Raw genomic sequence first — 17,717 nt, 5'->3', positions numbered from 1 at the left:
CAGTGGCGGTTAAGTCTACAAATGAGTCCTTTATCAGCATGAATAGATAAAGCCCCATTGGTTTGAGAACATTGCAGCAATGTAGTATATGACTTTAGTCTCTCTGCAAAGTGCATTCTGTATTCTGCAGTCAAAATAAAAACATTTGCATGCAAGATAGAGAAGTCTCCTCCAGATGTCCTTGCAAGTCGAGCTGGAATTCAAGCTTGGTTTTAATAAAGAAATCAAACCAGCAGATTCATTCATTGTATTTTTGACATAACATGGACCAAAAGGTTAGATCTCAGCAGAGAATAAAAAGGATTAGGGGGTGACTGGTTGCTTCAGATTAGCATCCAGGAACGGAAGGAATACACCAGATGTTCATTCACTGAATATGTCTGCAATCCTCAATTGATTACATCTGTGGTGTCTCAAGACACAGTATCCTTGGGGATTGGATTGCACCAACTTCACCTAGGCTTTCTCCAAGTAGGTATTTAAAACCTTATGTCGGTAAATTTGCCAACCCCCCAGGGTGCCCTGGAGTCTCCAGGAATTAAAGATTAATCTCCTGGGCACTCCCATGAATAACTCAGGAGAAGCTTGCACCTGCATGCAGCTCCACTTGTGGGCTCTACCAATTGTATGCTGACAAGAAAGTCAGCTCACCTGAATAAGGAAACAGCTGATTTTACTACTCTCTAGCTTTTCTTAATTAAAAGGAGAATACACTGAGTTGAAAACTGTGCAGGATATACAATATCTAACGAACATAAACCACTTTCATATTTATTTATCAAAGCAGACAAACTGTGGAACAAATACAATGCAACTGGCATGCCTTACCCTCTTTGCGTGGGAATACCGTGCAAGTCTCAGCTCTAATGTTTTGCATGTATTGTTTGGCTCTGCCAGCTGCATCCTGCTGGTTTACTCAGAAAGGGAAATAAACCCACCGCCTTTGTTTTTTTAAACAAAGTTCAACCAAGTCCCTGTATTGTGTGTTTCCTTCACTGGTTTGTTAACCTCTGCATCTAATTGAATGGTGTTATTAAATAATACCCTCAAATACTGCAAAATGCCAGTTACAATTTTTATTTTAACAAAGGGAAAATAAAACAGCAAATATTCAGGGAATCTTCTCCGAGCACCAACTCTTCCTGGGGTACAGTTCCAAGGGCTGCACCCGGGTACCTCACCCAAGTAGCAATTCTTCATAAAAGTAGTGTGGCCAGGCTATCCTTCCATGGAGGGTATCACAGCCAAGCTATATCCTGATTTCATGTGCACTTTGCAGCAGGATAGTGAGCAGCAGTGGAAACCCTGGCTAATTTCTCCTCCCCCTCTCAACAACTGAGCATCAAAAATTGCAGCATCCAAATGCTTTACCAGCTGAGATCAGTTATCCCAGTGCAGACCAAGAATCAAACCTGGGATCTTCCAAATCTTCTTGGGTTAGTGTTACACTAGGCACCTCATTACATACTAGGATATTGAGGAGGCTTCAAAGAATCATCATTGTATTCTCTGTGCATCTCCTGTGCAACATGTTATCTCAAAGAAACAGAGCAACAAGACATAGGTCAATTTTGAAATGGGTTTATTTCTCAAAACGGATAAAAGGTTTAGCTGCACTCATCAATATGCAAAGAAATTGGAACATTACAGAAGAGTCCATGCTTGTCAGTTATGCTCCTAAGAGCACTGCATTCTAAATACCACCGCTAAGATGTGGATGGTCAAAATGACTGCTTCCAATACCAGAGTCTATCCAAGTAGGGTGGAATTTGCAGTCGTGCTCAGTCACCAGCTCTGCACCTGGGGTTGGAAACACTGCACTGCCAGCCATGTTGTCTCCATTTCCCAAATTAGATTGTGCATCAAATGGATTGAAGTCAGAATGAAATGGTTTAAGCCTATCTATATTGGATATAAGCTCACAAGCCCACAAAGCCAGCATTGGTCTCCATGGCCAGAAGCTAACATGCACAAGTAGAATACAGCCTCGAGTTCCTCCATTACAACCACGATGTTGTGAAAGCAGAATAACACAAGCTGAAGGGAATGTGCTTGGGAGACTCCTGCAGCCTGAGTATGATAACAGGAACTATTAAAATTTCAGTTTAAAATTTTCTCTTAATTCCAAATGGAATCTAAATAATTAGCATGGGAGTGGAACCAGAGTTTCTTGCTTGTCCAGACTCCCACACACTAAATTCTGGTTCCACCCAATATTAGCATGAAAACAAACAGTTCATATGTATATATAGGTATACCTATTCCAGATTATTTTTTTTGTGCAAAGCCTGCCATGAACACTGACTCCAGGTTCCGAATTACGGCTACCAGGTCACAGGCATCCAAACTAGTCTGAAAGCAAGCAAATCCGATTCAATGTGCTAAAAAGTCATGCTTTTGAATTGATCCAGGACCAGTTACTGAACCAGAGGTGTGATGAATTTGAAACACAGATATACTCAAAATACTATAGTAGGAATATTCTGCTCAAGTAATCACATTTCCAATTACTAATACACTTGAGAACTCTTAATTCATCTCAAGTTGTTCCCACCACTGGTGACAGACCTGTAACCACCAGCATTTCATCCTCGTGTTGTACAGTTTAAAGCGCTCCCTCGAGCTACAATCCAAGTTTGGAAGAACAGAATCTACAATTGCACTAATGGATGTGTTTACTGAAATCCTAGTTACAACACTGTTTATGTTCTCTCAAACTTGTGCACAAGTGTCCTTGCATTTAACTTGGGAATACAGTCCTTAAACAGAAGCCAATTCCCAGGTTATTAGAAATGACAATAATTTAAGAGCTGCAGCAACCAAACCAAAGGCCCAATTTAATGTAAAGGAAATATGAATTCAAGCCTGGTCCCTTATATACCTGAGGTTCCTGTCGCAGTTTATTCTGCTGATGCGTGTGTTCATTCAATGATCTTTTCACCACCCCTTGATGCCGGAAATGATAGTAATCATCAAAAATCTGCAAAACACAAACATAATAAAGGTTAGTTAATCCTAAAACAAAATATTAACTATAAAAAAAGTCAAGTTTTCTCATGTTCGTTAAGTCAAACAAAAGCAAGTCGTTTGAAGCTGAGGAAATTTATGATGCTGGGCAGTATTAAGCAAAGATAACTTGGCCTCTGCTGAGTTAGCTGATCCTAGTCAGGGCAATAATATAGATGCTATAAATGGCTTCAGTGCCCCCAAGCTAGGCAGAGGAAAATTGAGCAGATTTCCAGCACCTGTGGAAACCATACCCAAGCAAGAGTTGGCACCTTCAGGAGAGACATGAAGATTAGCATCCAAAAGAAACTTGCAATGTTCTAATCCAACCTGCTGCAGAGCGAGTGTTTCAATTTTAAAATTACACAGTGGCAAAAGTTTTCTAAACATTCATTAATAAAATTCTCCAAATCACAAATTCATTTTTTAATGGTAAAGGGAGATTTCAGAATACAGTAAATGTCTTATTTTTTTCTAATGGCACTGATATGGCGGCAAACTTTCCCCTCCTCTTTCCACTAATTCTCCTCTTGGCAGAGCCAGCAGCTATTGCCATATAGGGCACCTTGTTCTATTGGCCATTCTTCATATGTGACAGTAAGGGTGGGCAGGCTATTTGACTATACGGGGAATCACAGCTGATCCTCATTAGATTCTCACTTACGTCCATATAACCCTGGATTGTTACCCTCCCTAGGTCAAAAGCACAAAGGCCAATTGTAACCGTCACCGTCACCCCCACCCCGTTCCATCCAAGATCAGCTAACTCACAGATTTGCAATTGAACTTAAAAACTTCAAAGGCTTTATGCCTTATTGATTAGACCCATTAGGGAGCTGATGGACTCTTCTTCAAAAAGGGTCCCCTCCTCCTCCCACAGTATTCATACTTAGCCAAGGAGCTCATGTAAAAACAGCTGGACATAAGTTGGAGGGCATGAAACAGGCAGGAGTCAGCCTGGAACCAGTAGTGTTTCTGGCTACCTCAAATATTTTCCTACTTGATCAGTTTATGAGTGGGAAAGTAAACTCAAACAACACATCAAATGCTGCTTTAAAACACACAAGGAGGTACATTTCACTATATGCAAATATCCATTTCAACAGATTTACGTTGGCAGGCTTCCTTTGATGGTACAATTGGTAAGAGTGCGCTGTAATGGAGCCACACAGATGAAAAGGTTACAGGTTGAATTCCCATTCGGTGCTGAGTTAACTGATTCCAGCTGCGGCAGTAGCTGGCCCCAGTATCCTTGGGCTAGGACGGGTAACATTTATTATAAAAGACTGACGAGGATCCCTGCTACTGATTATCCACTGATCCCTGCTGGAAAAGTGCCAGAAAGGATGTTGGGCAAGGAAAGAGTCAATCTTGGGTATTACACCCCTGGTGGTAAACTAGCTTGCTGCCACTCATTGTCCAGGCTCCTGTCTACTACAAGCCCTCCCAATTATGCCAACTACAACCAACCATCTTTACATGAGCTCCCTGACTCATGCATATCCAGAAAAAGCCCTCTCAAAATTGCATGTGTATCATGTTACATATGCAGAGTTAACAAATGGAATACTACTATATATAAATGAGGTGCCTGAAAGTAATGCGCAGAATCAGGAAAGAATTCACCAGCTCGCCTAATGACCCAGTAGGTCAGTGCATTTCCCAGTGAAGAATGGCCACTTGGGCAAGATACAAGACAATGAGCATGCATGACTCACTGCCTTTAGGAAAAAGGGGAGCGGGGAAACCAGAATTTGTTACTTGATTAAGATTTATGATATGAATGAAATCAAATTATAGAAGTATATTTGGATGTACTATATTTGGATTTTCAAACGGCATTCAATAAGGTGCCACATGAAAGGTTGTTACACAAGGCAAGGGCTTATGGGGTTGGGGATAAAATATTAGCATGGATAGAGGATTGGTTAACGGACAGACAACAGACAGTAGGAATAAACGGGTCATTTTCAGGTTGGCAGGCTGTAACTAGTGGGGTGCCACAAGGATCAGTGCTGGGGCCTCAGCTATTTACAATCTATATTAATAACTTAGATGAAGGGACCGAATGCAATATATTCAAGTTTGCTGACTATACAAAGCTAGGTGGGAAAGAAAGCTGCGAGGAGAACACAAAGGGTCTGTAAAGGGATATAAACAGGTTAAGTGACTGAGCAAGAAGATGGCAGATGAAGTATAATGTGGGGAAATGTGAGGTTATTCACTTTGGTTGGAACAATAGAAAAACAGAATATTTTTTAAAATGGTGAGAAACTATTAAATGTTGGTGTTCAGAGGGATTTGGGTGACCTTGTACACAAAACACAAAGTTAACATGCAGGTACAGCAAGCAATTAGGAAGGCAAATGGCCTTTATTGCAAGGGGGTTGGAGTACAAGAGCAAGGAAGTCTTGCTACAATTGTACAGGGCTTTGGTGAGACCACACCTGGAGTAATGTGTACAGTTTTGGGCTCCTTACCTAAGGAAGGATATACTTGCCTTAGAGGTGATGCAACGAAGGTTCACCAGATTGATTCCTGGGATGAGAGGGTTGTCCTACAAGGAGAGATTGAGTAGAATGGGCCTTTACTCTTTGGAGTTTAGAAGAATGACTGGTGATCTCATTGAAACATAAAAGATTCTGAGAGGGCTTAACAGGGTGGATGCTGAGGAGCTAGTTCTCCTGGCTGGAGAGTCTAGAACTAGGGGCACAGTCTCAGGATAAGGGGTCGGCTATTTAGGACTGATGTCTGAATCTTTGGAATTCTCTACCCCAGAGGACTGCGGATGCTCAGTCATTGAGTATATTCAAGGCTGAGATCAATAGATTTTTGGACGCTAAGGGAATCAAGGAAATGGGGATCGGGCGGTAAATTTTTTAAAAATTATTTGTTCATGGGATGTGGGCGTCACTGGCAAAAGCAGCATTTATTGCCCATCCCTAATTGCCCTAGAGAAGGTGGTGGTGAGCCGCCACCTTGAACTGCTGCAGTCCATGTGGTGAAGGTTCTCCCACAGTGCTGTTAGGTAGGGAGCTCCAGGGTTTTGACCCAGTGACGAAGGAACGGCGATATATTTCCAAGTCAGGATGGTGTGTGACTTGGAGGGGAACGTGCAGGTGGTGGTGTTACCATGTGCCTGCTGCCCTTGTTCTTCTAGGTGGTAGAGGTCACTGGTTTGGGAGGTGCTGTCGAAGAAGCCTTGGCGAGTTGCTGCAGTGCATCCTGTGGATGGTACACACTGCAGCCACGGTGCGCCAGTGGTGAAGGGAGTGAATGTTTAGGGTGGTGGATGGGGTGCCAATCAAGCGGGCTGCTATGTCCTGGATGGTGTGGAGCTTCTCGAGTGTTGTTGGAGCTGCACTCATCCGGGCAAGTGGAGAGTATTCCATCACATTCCTGACTTGTGCCTTGTAGATGGTGGAAAGGCTTTGGGGAGTCAGGTGGTGAGTCACTCGCTGCAGAATAACCAGCCTCTGACCTGTTCTTGTAGCCACAGTATTTATATGGCTGGTCCAGTTAAGTTTCTGGTCAATGGTGATCCCCCCAGGTTGTTGATGGTGGGGGATTCGGCGATAGTAATTCCGTTGAATGTCAAGGGGCGGTGGTTAGACTCTCTCTTGTTGGAGATGGTCATTGCCTGGCACTTGTCTGGCGCGAATGTTACTTGCCACTTATTAGCGCAAGCCTGGATGTTGTCTAGATCTTGCTGCATGCGAGCATGGACTGCTTCATTATCTGAGGGGTTGCGAATAGAACTGAACACTGTGCGATCATCAGCGAACATCCCCATTTCTGACCTTATGACAGAGGGAAGGTCATTGATGAAGCAGCTGAAGATGGTTGGGCCTAGGACACTGCCTTGAGGAACTCCAGCAGCAATGAGGTTGAAGATCAGCCATCATCTTACTGAATGGCAGGGCAGGCTCGAGGGGCCATATGGCCTACTCCTGCTCCTATTTCTTATGTTCTTAAATGATTCAATCCATTGATTTGTTCAGGGGCTCCCACTTACTACTATAAATGGATGATGGGCTAAATCAGCTCCTACTGCCAACTAAATATTCTGGTTTTATCTTGTTCCATGTGCTTCGCCTGAGAGGCAAAACATTTGTTTGTGGGTGTAAATGATTCACAACATCAAACACAATGGCCTGTGACTGCCTGCAGCTGACTCCAATACTTCATCTTTGAAGTGACTGAATGATTGCTCAGTACATCACTGATGCAATCTATTTTTACGACCTTACACCATTTACCAGTACTTGCTCTGCACACTAAAGCAACCCCAAACTGTTGACCAAATAAATGTTGAGATATCACTTTTGCTAAACCAGGTAAGCAATACAAAATAGTTAACTAGACAGCATATTCACCACTTAGTGAGCATACCCTGAATACCAAAAAACACACTTTTATTGTGCAATATTCTTACAGCTGATGCTGTTACACAAATTAATCCGGAATAGAACACACAAACAAACATGACCTTATTGGAATTCTGACTCCTGTAGCGTAGTTGGGTCAGTTTGTGGTCAAAAAATGAGTTGTGTTCATTTGAAAATTGTGAGAAATGTAACGAGTACACTTGCAATTAAGACTATAAGTCTATAGATGAGACTAGACACGAGATGGCAATTGTGCAGTAGGGAGTAAGAAGTGCATGATCTGTGCAAGAATGCAGAGATGTCATCAGGGAGTTAGATCAAATATATGGAGCTGTACCTATTTTTTTTTTAAAACTTTGTGAAATTAGGACACAATTTTCATGATAATTACAGCTGAAGGTCATTCGGCCCATCTTAATTCATCCAGAGATTCTAAAGCTTCCCATTCCAGCATGGATTGTTTCTTAAAAGATTCCAGGTTTTTACCCCACACACTCTTCCTCAAAGTCCATTCCATACACTGATCAACATGTGTGAATAGTTTCCTGACATCAGTCCTAAATTTGCCTTTGATAACTTTGAACCTCTGTCTCCTTGATATACATTTAATTAAAATATTCCAAACATTCCCTCTCTCTAAGATCGCCTTCTTCCAGGATAAAAAGGCCAAGTTTCTCCAGTCTTTCCTCATAACTCAGACCCCTAACATTGGGGATCAGCCTCATGGCTCTTCTCTGCACTGCCTCCAGCACTTGAATGTCCCCAATGTCTCGACCAAAACTAAACAGTATTCAAGGTGTGGTCTGACCAGAGCAGTGTACAGCTTTTAATCTAAAAGGAGCGATTTTCACTCCAAATTAACAAGGCTTGACCGGTCTGAATTGATGAAGATTGGGAGATCCTGAACACTGAAACAGTCTGAATTTATTGCAGGATGGAGATGGACCAAGTAGTAAAAGGGGACAGATAATGGCAAACCATGTTATCAGAGTCAAAATAGTTTACACAGAAAAGCTGAAACTCATTGACCGAGCTAGGAATTTGCATCTACAACTAGGAAGACCGCCAGCAACGCCATCATATGAATTGGTCTTGGACAGGGCACATAAACCTACCTGGTAGCCAGCTGAATCAAAAATAGCTGCATGGAAAACTGAAGCAGATAGGGGGACCTTGCATACATTGAACTTGTATACAAGCAGGATCAACAGTACCTGTGACCAGCAGTTACGACTGTCATTTTGCATCACCCAACAATTTAAGAGAAGCAATGACAATGACAAAGGTTTTTAAAAAGTGGAACAATGGATTACAAGGCAATTGTCCAATTAAGAAGTTTATGAACAAACAACCCCAGGAGCAGACAGCATTACCTGAAGCCCTCATTTGGATGACGACCTCATATTCCCCTCTCAGTTCTCTAATCCAATGAATTTCTCTTTCATAGAAACTCCCAAGTTTTCTGTCCAGCTTCAGTTCAGTAGCTGGTTGGTTGGCTCAAATGCTGAAATGCTACTGTGGGCTGTTTGTACACTAAAGGACTTTAGGCACACTTCCAGCGCCAGCAATTCTAAATGCAGTCAGTGAGGGATGCTGAATTTTAGAAATGGATTTGAAAATCTTGAAGCTTTTTTAACAATAAGTTTTAATTTACAGTAATTGCAGTTGCAACAAATGCCTGAAGCTACTGAACTTAAGGTTTGGCTGAAAAATTGGGAGTTTCTACAGAAAGGCAAATTCAAACTATGCATTAGATGAACGGCGGAGAACCAGCAATCTTTGTGAAATGTTTAATACGTAAAGAGCACTTGGTGAGTAGAGGTGGATTACAAGCTGGTTATTAAAATGAGGGATTCAGATTATGTTGTCTGCTCTTGGAGTTGAATATCTGTTCTGTGATCCACTGCCGCCCATTTATTGTGTATTATTTAACCCTACTCATTGGCACTACTTTTCTGCAACTATTGGATGATCTAAAAGCACCGTTTCACCACTAGGACTGGATGCTTTCATCTTCAACCCAAGCTGGGCTTGCGCCCAATACTGGAGTCCTAATGCCAATTTTGATTTAACAAGAGGAACTTTATCTTTAAGTGACCCCACTACAGCATCCATCCATTTGGCTTCCTTCATTAAATCAAGAATCAAATTTTATGCCAAAGTGCTACATGGCTTAACAGCTGACTGATTATTTATAGATCTGCTAGTTTTCTAAATGGATAATGAATATACTTGCTACACCTCAGTAGTAGCACTTTCGCCTCCAAATGAAGGTTCAAGCCTCAAGCCAGGACTGAAATACATAATCTAGGTTGGCACTTCAATGCAGTACTAAGGGAATACTGCATTGTCAGAGGTGCTGTCGTTCAAACAAAACATCAGATCAAGGCCTTGTCTACCTGGTCATGAAACTTTTCGAAGGAGCAGGGAAATTCTCCCAGTGTTCTCCCAAAGTTAATCCTACAACTATTAATCCCAAAATAGATTAACTAGTCATTTAGCTGATTTGCTATTTGTGGAACCTTGCTGTGCACAAATTGGTTGCTGTGTTTGCCTACCTAGGAACAGCGACTACATTTTAAAAGTATTTTTTGGCTGTGAAGTGCTTTGGGACTTCGAGGATATGACAGGCACTAGTATAAATGCATGTTCTTTCCTTGCAATTTATAATAAATACATCTGTAGTTTTCTTCAATCCACAATTCTGATTTTAAATGGTGGGGAGGGGGGGGTGCGGAGAGTAGTCCCACTTTGCATTGTACCAAACGATAGCATACAGAATGAGTCTTGCATTTCACAAATAAGCAGCATCAGGTTCAGAAAACCTGCCAATAAATATTTACAGGACACAAATTTCCTGGTGTTCCCGTAATACCTACGCTATTATGTTCCTGGACAATAGTTTAACACTGTCAGACAGAAAGATGCCACATCTCATTCACATTATTGTGATCGTGCAATACAAAAGTGCACCTGTACATCACAAACGTAGGTCATATTTATGGTAGAATACAGGGCCATAGTTTAACCTTTTGATTCGGATTTACACAGAGCAAATATATCTTGTTTGTACAGCTGGCTGTTAATAGGGCATGGACACATTGTTTAAGAGACAGGATTACAATAGATTACATCAAGAATAAAATTATGTAACAAAATAAATGAGTGGTGCCAATATAATAAAGCACCCGTGAAAAAGATTCTATAATGCCAAAAAAAAGAAAATGCTGGAAGTGCACAGCTCAATCAGCAAAACATTTCAAGTGGGGTCGATGTGTCAGATGTAGGGTCGCCATTTGAAAAGATAACGTGTCTTTTCGTGAAACTCCAACGGACGCCAAGATTTTACAACAGTTATGGAGGGAAAGGAAGCACCTAGTTTGGGAAAAGGGACGATGTGAAAGAGAGATGAAAGGAAGAGTACTGGCTCTGACCCAGGGAGAGTTCCATGTTCTTTGTCTAAAACGGCCATGGCATTTTTTACATCCACCTGGAGCAGGCAAATGGGGCCCTAGATTAACATCGCATCCAACCATTACACATCTAACAATGTAGCACTCCCTCAGTGTTGCCCTGGAGTGTCAACCTTGAGTGAGGCTTGAACTCTCAACCTTCTGACTCAGAGAAGAGAGTGTCACCAACTGAGCTAACTTGACACTACAAATGGAAGGAAGACGACTGAGAGAAAGAAGTTTTGAGGTTCTGGGAAAAATGAGTGAGAACAGGACACACTGCAATGAGTCTTGATTTCAAAACAGTGAGGAGGCAAGGAGAAGGATGTTGCATAGGATATAAAAACTTTGAGTACGGAATAATGAGAAGGGAAAGCTCAAGGACCAATGACCAACTATTAGTATGGGAGAAAGTGACAGAGACAGAGTTAGAGATAAAGAGTGAAAGAGAGAATGAATGAAGTTACAGTGTAGTATGATTGGGTAAAAGACTTGCATTTATAGAGCATCTTATATGACCTCAGGTTTTACAGTACCAATGAAGTATAGTCACTATTGGTAATGTAGGAAACACCGCAGCTAATATGCGTAGCTCCCACAAACAGCAATGTGATAACGACCAGATCATCTGTTTTCGTGATGTTGGTTGAGGGATAAATACTGTACTGGCTCCCCTGCTCTTCAAAATAGTGCTATGGGATCTTTTACATCCATCTGAGGGGGCAAACGGGGGCCACAGTTTAACATCTCATCCAAAAGAGAGCACCTCCGACAGTGGAGCACTACCTCAATACTGCACTGGAGTGTCGGCCTAGATTCTGTGCTCAAGTTCCTGCAGTGGGACTAGAACCCAAGACCTTCTGACTCAGAGGCGAGAGTGCTACCCAATGAGCCATGGCTGACACCCTGTCAGAAGTTTGTCTAACTTGTTTCCAATTCATACAATGCATTCTATTCCAGATTAGAATGCAGTATACCAAATGCAAGAAATGTGTGGCAATTGCTGCTTTAGAAGATCAAAAGTTTAAGAAATTTCTGAAACATGTGACATTGTACATTGTTAATTCTCTTGAAAAGACAGCTGTGTGATCGAAATAACAGGCAAGGCTATGGCCCATGACCAGAGTAAAATACCACTGCTGTAGTTCAGATTGGCTTGCAGACAGATGATTAATAGTTCAGAGCTTGAATTGACAGGTTTTATTGAAAATGAAAAATGCTTCTGTGAATTACGTGAAGTGGAAATATGCTAGTATTGGAAAATGGACACTTTCCACTTTGGACACCCAATCAGTGCCTGCACTAAACACTCCTAGATCAGGTACAGTGTGGTTAGATACAATCCAAAGCTCTTTCGACTCTGTCCAAATATCCGTCACCTTCAATTGGAGCATAGCAATCCCTATTGCAGAATTGTGAAATTATTCTTTGTTTTCCACACCGGCTATTCTGTGGCCTCTGATGGGGCTTGCCAGTTCTGTTCTAATGGTCCATGTTCTTTAGAAACTGGGTTGAAGACTAAGATTTGGAGTTCTAAATGACTGAGTTATCTTCCCTATCCCAAAATAAAAGTTGTTACTTCACACATTGGTCTGCTTTCCTCTGTTTCAGGCTGATTAAAGGGATCAGCACCTACAGGAGCAGCAAGCAACCACAGCCACACGAATGGGCTGATCATCAATCAGGCCGTCAAGTGTTTCTTTTGGTCCATTAAAAAACACAAGATTTTCCGAAAACATTCCGCAAAGCCTTCTCCACCGTCACCGAGCAGCACAAGATACTGCAGTAATTGTGGGCTTTGCTTTCCATATTACCAGGCTGCTTCAGCTATACTGTTTATCCAGGATATATTTTACACTTTCTGACGAGGGGCAAAATCTAGAACATCTGAATGGGCAGGACTGGACTATCAATGTAACTGGACAGTAAAGTTATATGGGAGTTCGCCACTCACTACCCGCCTGACCAGAATTTTATAAATTCACAAGTTGTTCCAACACCATTAAACAGTGCTCTCTCCACCAGCTCATACTTCAAATTACTCTTTTCCAAGGTCGCAAATCCCTACCTCTATCAATTTTCCATTCCTCCACATGCTTTTAGCACTCAAACTTGCCATCACCTAACTACAGTTTCTGTGCATTTCCCCTTCTCTCCTACACTTTTCGAACTTGTGCTGTTCTGTGGTAGGGGCCTCAGCCCTTCATCTAAGTTTACTTTTAAAAATTCTGCCCAGGAAAAACTAGGTTTAAAAAAAATGGCAACTGTGACCAAATGCTAAGTGGCTGACTGAACTATCATTTTGCTGTTCAATGCAAGAACTAAAAGGCAGGATCAAGGGACCACCCCATCCCATTTAATTCACATTCCCTTATCGGACCACTGTTCAGGCCCAAACAACTTTAATCTTCCATCTACCTAGTCATAAAACCTCCTGAATCAAAAATCTGACTTTTTTGTGAATGCTTCAGCTCAATGCACAGTTATTCCACTAGGTGACAGTCTATTTCATGTGAATTTTAAGTGTTTTAACTTCAATGGTTTTTGGCATCTGTCTCAATCATGCTCCCAGTGAAACACAAAGAACTATGCTCACCACACCAATTTCATGATTTTGAAAACCATCAAGTTTCCAGCACTTCTCCCTCCCCAACATTTCCCGCTTTGAGACATCGTGAAAGGTGCTATATAAATGCAAGTTCTTTCTTTCTTTATCTGTTATAATGAAGCAGTGAGTGTAATACTCAAGAATTAATTCCACTTAAATGATACTGAAGCAGCACCAAATTCAAATTCAGTGTAACAGCAGCATTATAGATCTTGTAAGCTTGTCTCATAGTTCAGTACCAAGAAGGCCCAAGGTTCAAAACCTGGTCTGTTTTGAGTTTTCTGATCTCAGGAGGGGTGGAGCATGGGTGCTACGATTGGCCTCAGGGAAGGAAAAAGTCAACCAGGGTTCCTGCTCATGATCAGTATCGAGTAACCACAGAAGGAAGCACACGTGTGGATGTCAAGCAAAATCAGTACACGTTTGGACGTCGGGCTCAGCTGCGATACCCTGTCCCAACCCTTTTCGGTATAAATAGCCCAAGGTGCTCATATTCATGGAGAGGCTGAACAAGTTGAAGGGCACTATTACATTTATTTGAGAATCACACTTTATTCTAAGGGCAATGAAACTGAAAAGGCGGCGAGTGTGGAAAGTTGTGGCAGATTTGCTATTCGAAGATCAAAAGAATGGTGGCCTAATTAAGAACATCGCTACAGGATCGACTAGAAAGGGGGAGGGCAAAGATGGGAATACAAGGAAGAGTGAGGCATTACCAATTTCCAGCACATATCAATTTACTTTAACAGTTGCCCCAACCATGGCATGAGTAATTTGGGCATCATGCCAAGGATTCAAAGTGAGGTGGTAGAAATTCTCCCAGAGACACTTGGTCTGGAGCTCCTCCAATAACACTTTGCCTCTTCCATACTGACACTATAAAAATATAATTTCCTATATTTTATGGCTGAAAGCTCTCATGTTGGGGGGGGGGGGGCGGTGAGGAAGTGGGGAAGCACTGCATTAGCTTAATTAATATACAAGGCAGCAGGAACAGATGAACTGCTTTCTTACGCTCCCACTTTTCTTAGCTTTCCATATACCTTGGATATTTTATCAATATACTTACAATCTTTTACAGTTTTATATCACGTTATAAATGGCAATTTTCCTCCAATTTTTTTTGGACATGTAAAAAATGCAACTCTTATGTTTCCAACCACGTCTCTGCGTGCATTAGGAACAGCATGGCGTAAAATGAGTCCTGCTAATACTTGGAAATGGAGCAGCCGCAGATTCCAAAATAAACGGGGCTTAAAAACCTGTTTTAAAAAAATGGATTGCAAATTTACAATACCTATACAATATCACGATGTGGAGATGCTGGTGATGGACTGGGGTGGACAAATGTAAGGAGTCGTACAACACCAGGTTATAGTCCAACAGCTTTATTTGAAATCACCTGACGAAGGAGGAAAGCTTGTGATTTCAAATAAAGCTGTTGGACTATAACCTGGTGTTGTACGACTCCTTACATTTATACAATATCAGTAAGCTGCTCAAATTGCCCTGCTGAACTCAGCTAGCAGCACACTCAATTTTGTGGCTATGTTAGGTTTAATTTAGCATCGAATGAATGAGAGTTTTAAAACTTTGGATCAGTCCACTTTTGCTAAATCTGAACGAGAAATAATTCTCAATGCACCGCAATATTGCACAGAGGATAATGGCATTACAATTGCTTATTCTTACCACTGATTTTAATTAGCTACATGTGCATGGTAAAAAGAAAAAAAAAAGCCCTGAAAATTGCCGCAAAGAACATCTGTCACTGGCTGAACAGAGTATAAATTCTTGCCCTTTTACAAGAGTCTATCCAACACTTTCATAGCCAACTCTAACCACCGTCGCTGACACTATTTCCACCCCCCCCCCACACAATCCCCACAAGGAATTCCTTATCTCCTTGTCTACCCTTTGAGCTACAATCTACAGACTTTTAAAATCCAAGTGTGGCTTCATCTAGCCATTGCTCAATTTGCTCCAGACTTTCCTTCTTTTACCCCACCTTTGTTGGCATCCTGCACTGTGGGCCTCTGTTTCTTCAATTTGCAAAAGAAATTCACCATTTTCTCCCCAAAGTACAATACCCATGAAAATCACCAGAGTATGGTTTACGTGCAGAATTCACAAAACCCTACATCACAATAATTATTAGTTTAGTAACTTGGATTACAGATGATTATAGAGAGCAACCATACCACTGTCAAACTGCACCACAAGTAAAGTAAAGGGAGGACTGTGGACTGTCAATGTTAAAAATGAAAAATTGCTCGAAGTTTAAGCTCAGGATTTATGTTGGACAAACGTGTATAACATCCTGTATGATTTTTTTTTACAACAAATTGCACAGTTGAGCAAGTAACCATCTGTGCCCATTGTTAAAAAAAACTTCAGAAAAAGTCATTGAGCTTTTCTATTTCTGCTTTTTAAAAACAAAAAAAAAATTGTTAAACAACTGTTGGTACTGGAGGTGAATGTTTTGGGTAGTCACTGGCCCCACCCATGGGAGTTGAATTTCTGTATAGATAAATCTAGTTTAGTATTACAAAGACAACGAAACATTAATTTGGTCAATCAAGAGTCCATTTCTTTTGGGTGAGCTGCCCCTCCTCTGCGACTCCACTTTCCCCAAGCCCCACACCTAGCTTTACTTCAAAAGTCTGCAAAACTGCACGCACCACTTACTTGCACTCAAGCGGTGCTTGCCTCAGGAGTAGATGTCAATCTTTTGGTTTCAATATTATAGCATGGTTGTGTCATCGCACGAACATTAAAAAAAATAATTAAGTCTTTTCAACTGATCTCCAGGCCGTGGGCAAAGTAAGTTGGTGGGGAGTGGAGAAAAGACATTGTAGGAGTTGGATGCCAGACAGAGGGGGTAGCTTCAATTAGCAGTGGCAATGATATTTCCACCAACTCTCCCCACCCCGCCCGCCGCCCCCCACCCCCCACCTGCTCAGTTGAAAAATCACTCATGTACATTGTTTTCTGAGCTGATAAAGACAGACATCAAATTCAGGACACGCAAATAATGTACAGCAACATCTGTAAGAAAGAACAGGTTACCATTTCAGAGGTGAACGCTTATCAGTTTGGACGGACTCACACCCGAAACATGAACCTGTCCTTTTTTCTTTATAGCTGCTTACAGATTAAAGTGTATTTTCAGCATTTTTGTGTTTTAATTTCAAATACCCAGAATTTGCAGTTTTTTCCCCCTTTATTGGGGCAACAACTTTCATTTATATAGCACCTTTAACGTAGTAAAAACGTATTCCTAAGTCAGATGTCCCTTTCTGAATTCAGTAACCATTAATACTGCTTCGGTTTATGTGGAGGTGAATTCAATTCCCTGACACTCAGCCAACTTTCCCCAATACCAATGATGATGCTCTGAATAAATCTAACTGACATAAGCTGAGACAATTTAAGTATTTGTGCTGTATTATAAATTTAACATGTTTAATACAGCAATTCCAAGATTTCCTGATCACAGAAAAATGAGTTTTGTCGATATTCTGGTAATTTTTCTGAAACCAGAATGAAACAGCACAGGAGGCCGCCATTCGGTCCATCGTGCCTGTTCCAGCTCTTTGAAAGCTATCCCATCATTCCCACTCCCCTGCTATTTCCCCATAGCCCTGCACATTTTTCCCCTTAAGATCTAGCATTTTCACCATTAGAAAACACCATTATTAGCATGGCTACACAAAATAGATTAATAAAAGCAAACTCCTGTGAAGTTTTGACCCCTGGCAAAATGGACATTTTAAGCTACTGAATTTCAAAACTGGGTTTATGACCAGAGTGTAACAAATTCTTGGTACCCTAATTTTACAGCTACATAAAAACTAATTTCATCATGGAGTGGCTTAATCAGAAATAATATTGCTTTATGGCAGAGAACAAGAGGAACAAACTGTTGGCTGCCTGAGAACAATTCAGATGAAAACTGGAAATGCTACAAAACAGGAAGATGACAACATCTGAAATGCTGAAAAATAAGTACAGGTTTATGTTTCAAACAGACAACTTTGGATATTAACCTATGTATTTCTTCTCAGAGACTCTCTGATCTGCTGTATATTTCTGTTTATTTCAGTCTTGCACTTCGCTCACCCCCCTTTTTAAAATCGGATAGCGCCTGCCTGCCTTTTTAAAAGGGTCAGCTTTAGCTCACTGGAGCCAAATTTAAAATAAAAATCTATCCACTTTCCATTAGTACATTCAAGGTTCAGGTCAAAGCCACGTTAAAAAGAA

The 17,717-nt window shown here is 41.3% G+C and overlaps 1 protein-coding gene across 2 annotated transcripts in view; it reads right to left on the bottom strand.

The window, feature by feature from the left end:
- LOC137304762 (furin-like) overlaps positions 1-17,717 on the bottom strand; it is a 105,139-nt gene that overhangs the window by 43,497 nt on the left and 43,925 nt on the right. For both annotated transcript variants that reach the window (XM_067973458.1, XM_067973459.1), the window contains exon 3: positions 2,882-2,980. In XM_067973458.1, the coding sequence (XP_067829559.1) occupies positions 2,882-2,980 (99 nt within the window). The remainder of the gene's footprint in view (positions 1-2,881; positions 2,981-17,717) is intronic.

Source organism: Heptranchias perlo, chromosome 38, assembly GCF_035084215.1.
Source record: "Heptranchias perlo isolate sHepPer1 chromosome 38, sHepPer1.hap1, whole genome shotgun sequence".
NCBI classification, from domain to species: Eukaryota; Metazoa; Chordata; class Chondrichthyes; order Hexanchiformes; family Hexanchidae; genus Heptranchias; species Heptranchias perlo.
Note: the sequence above shows the minus strand (reverse complement) of the source record. Positions and strands in the feature narration are given on the sequence as shown.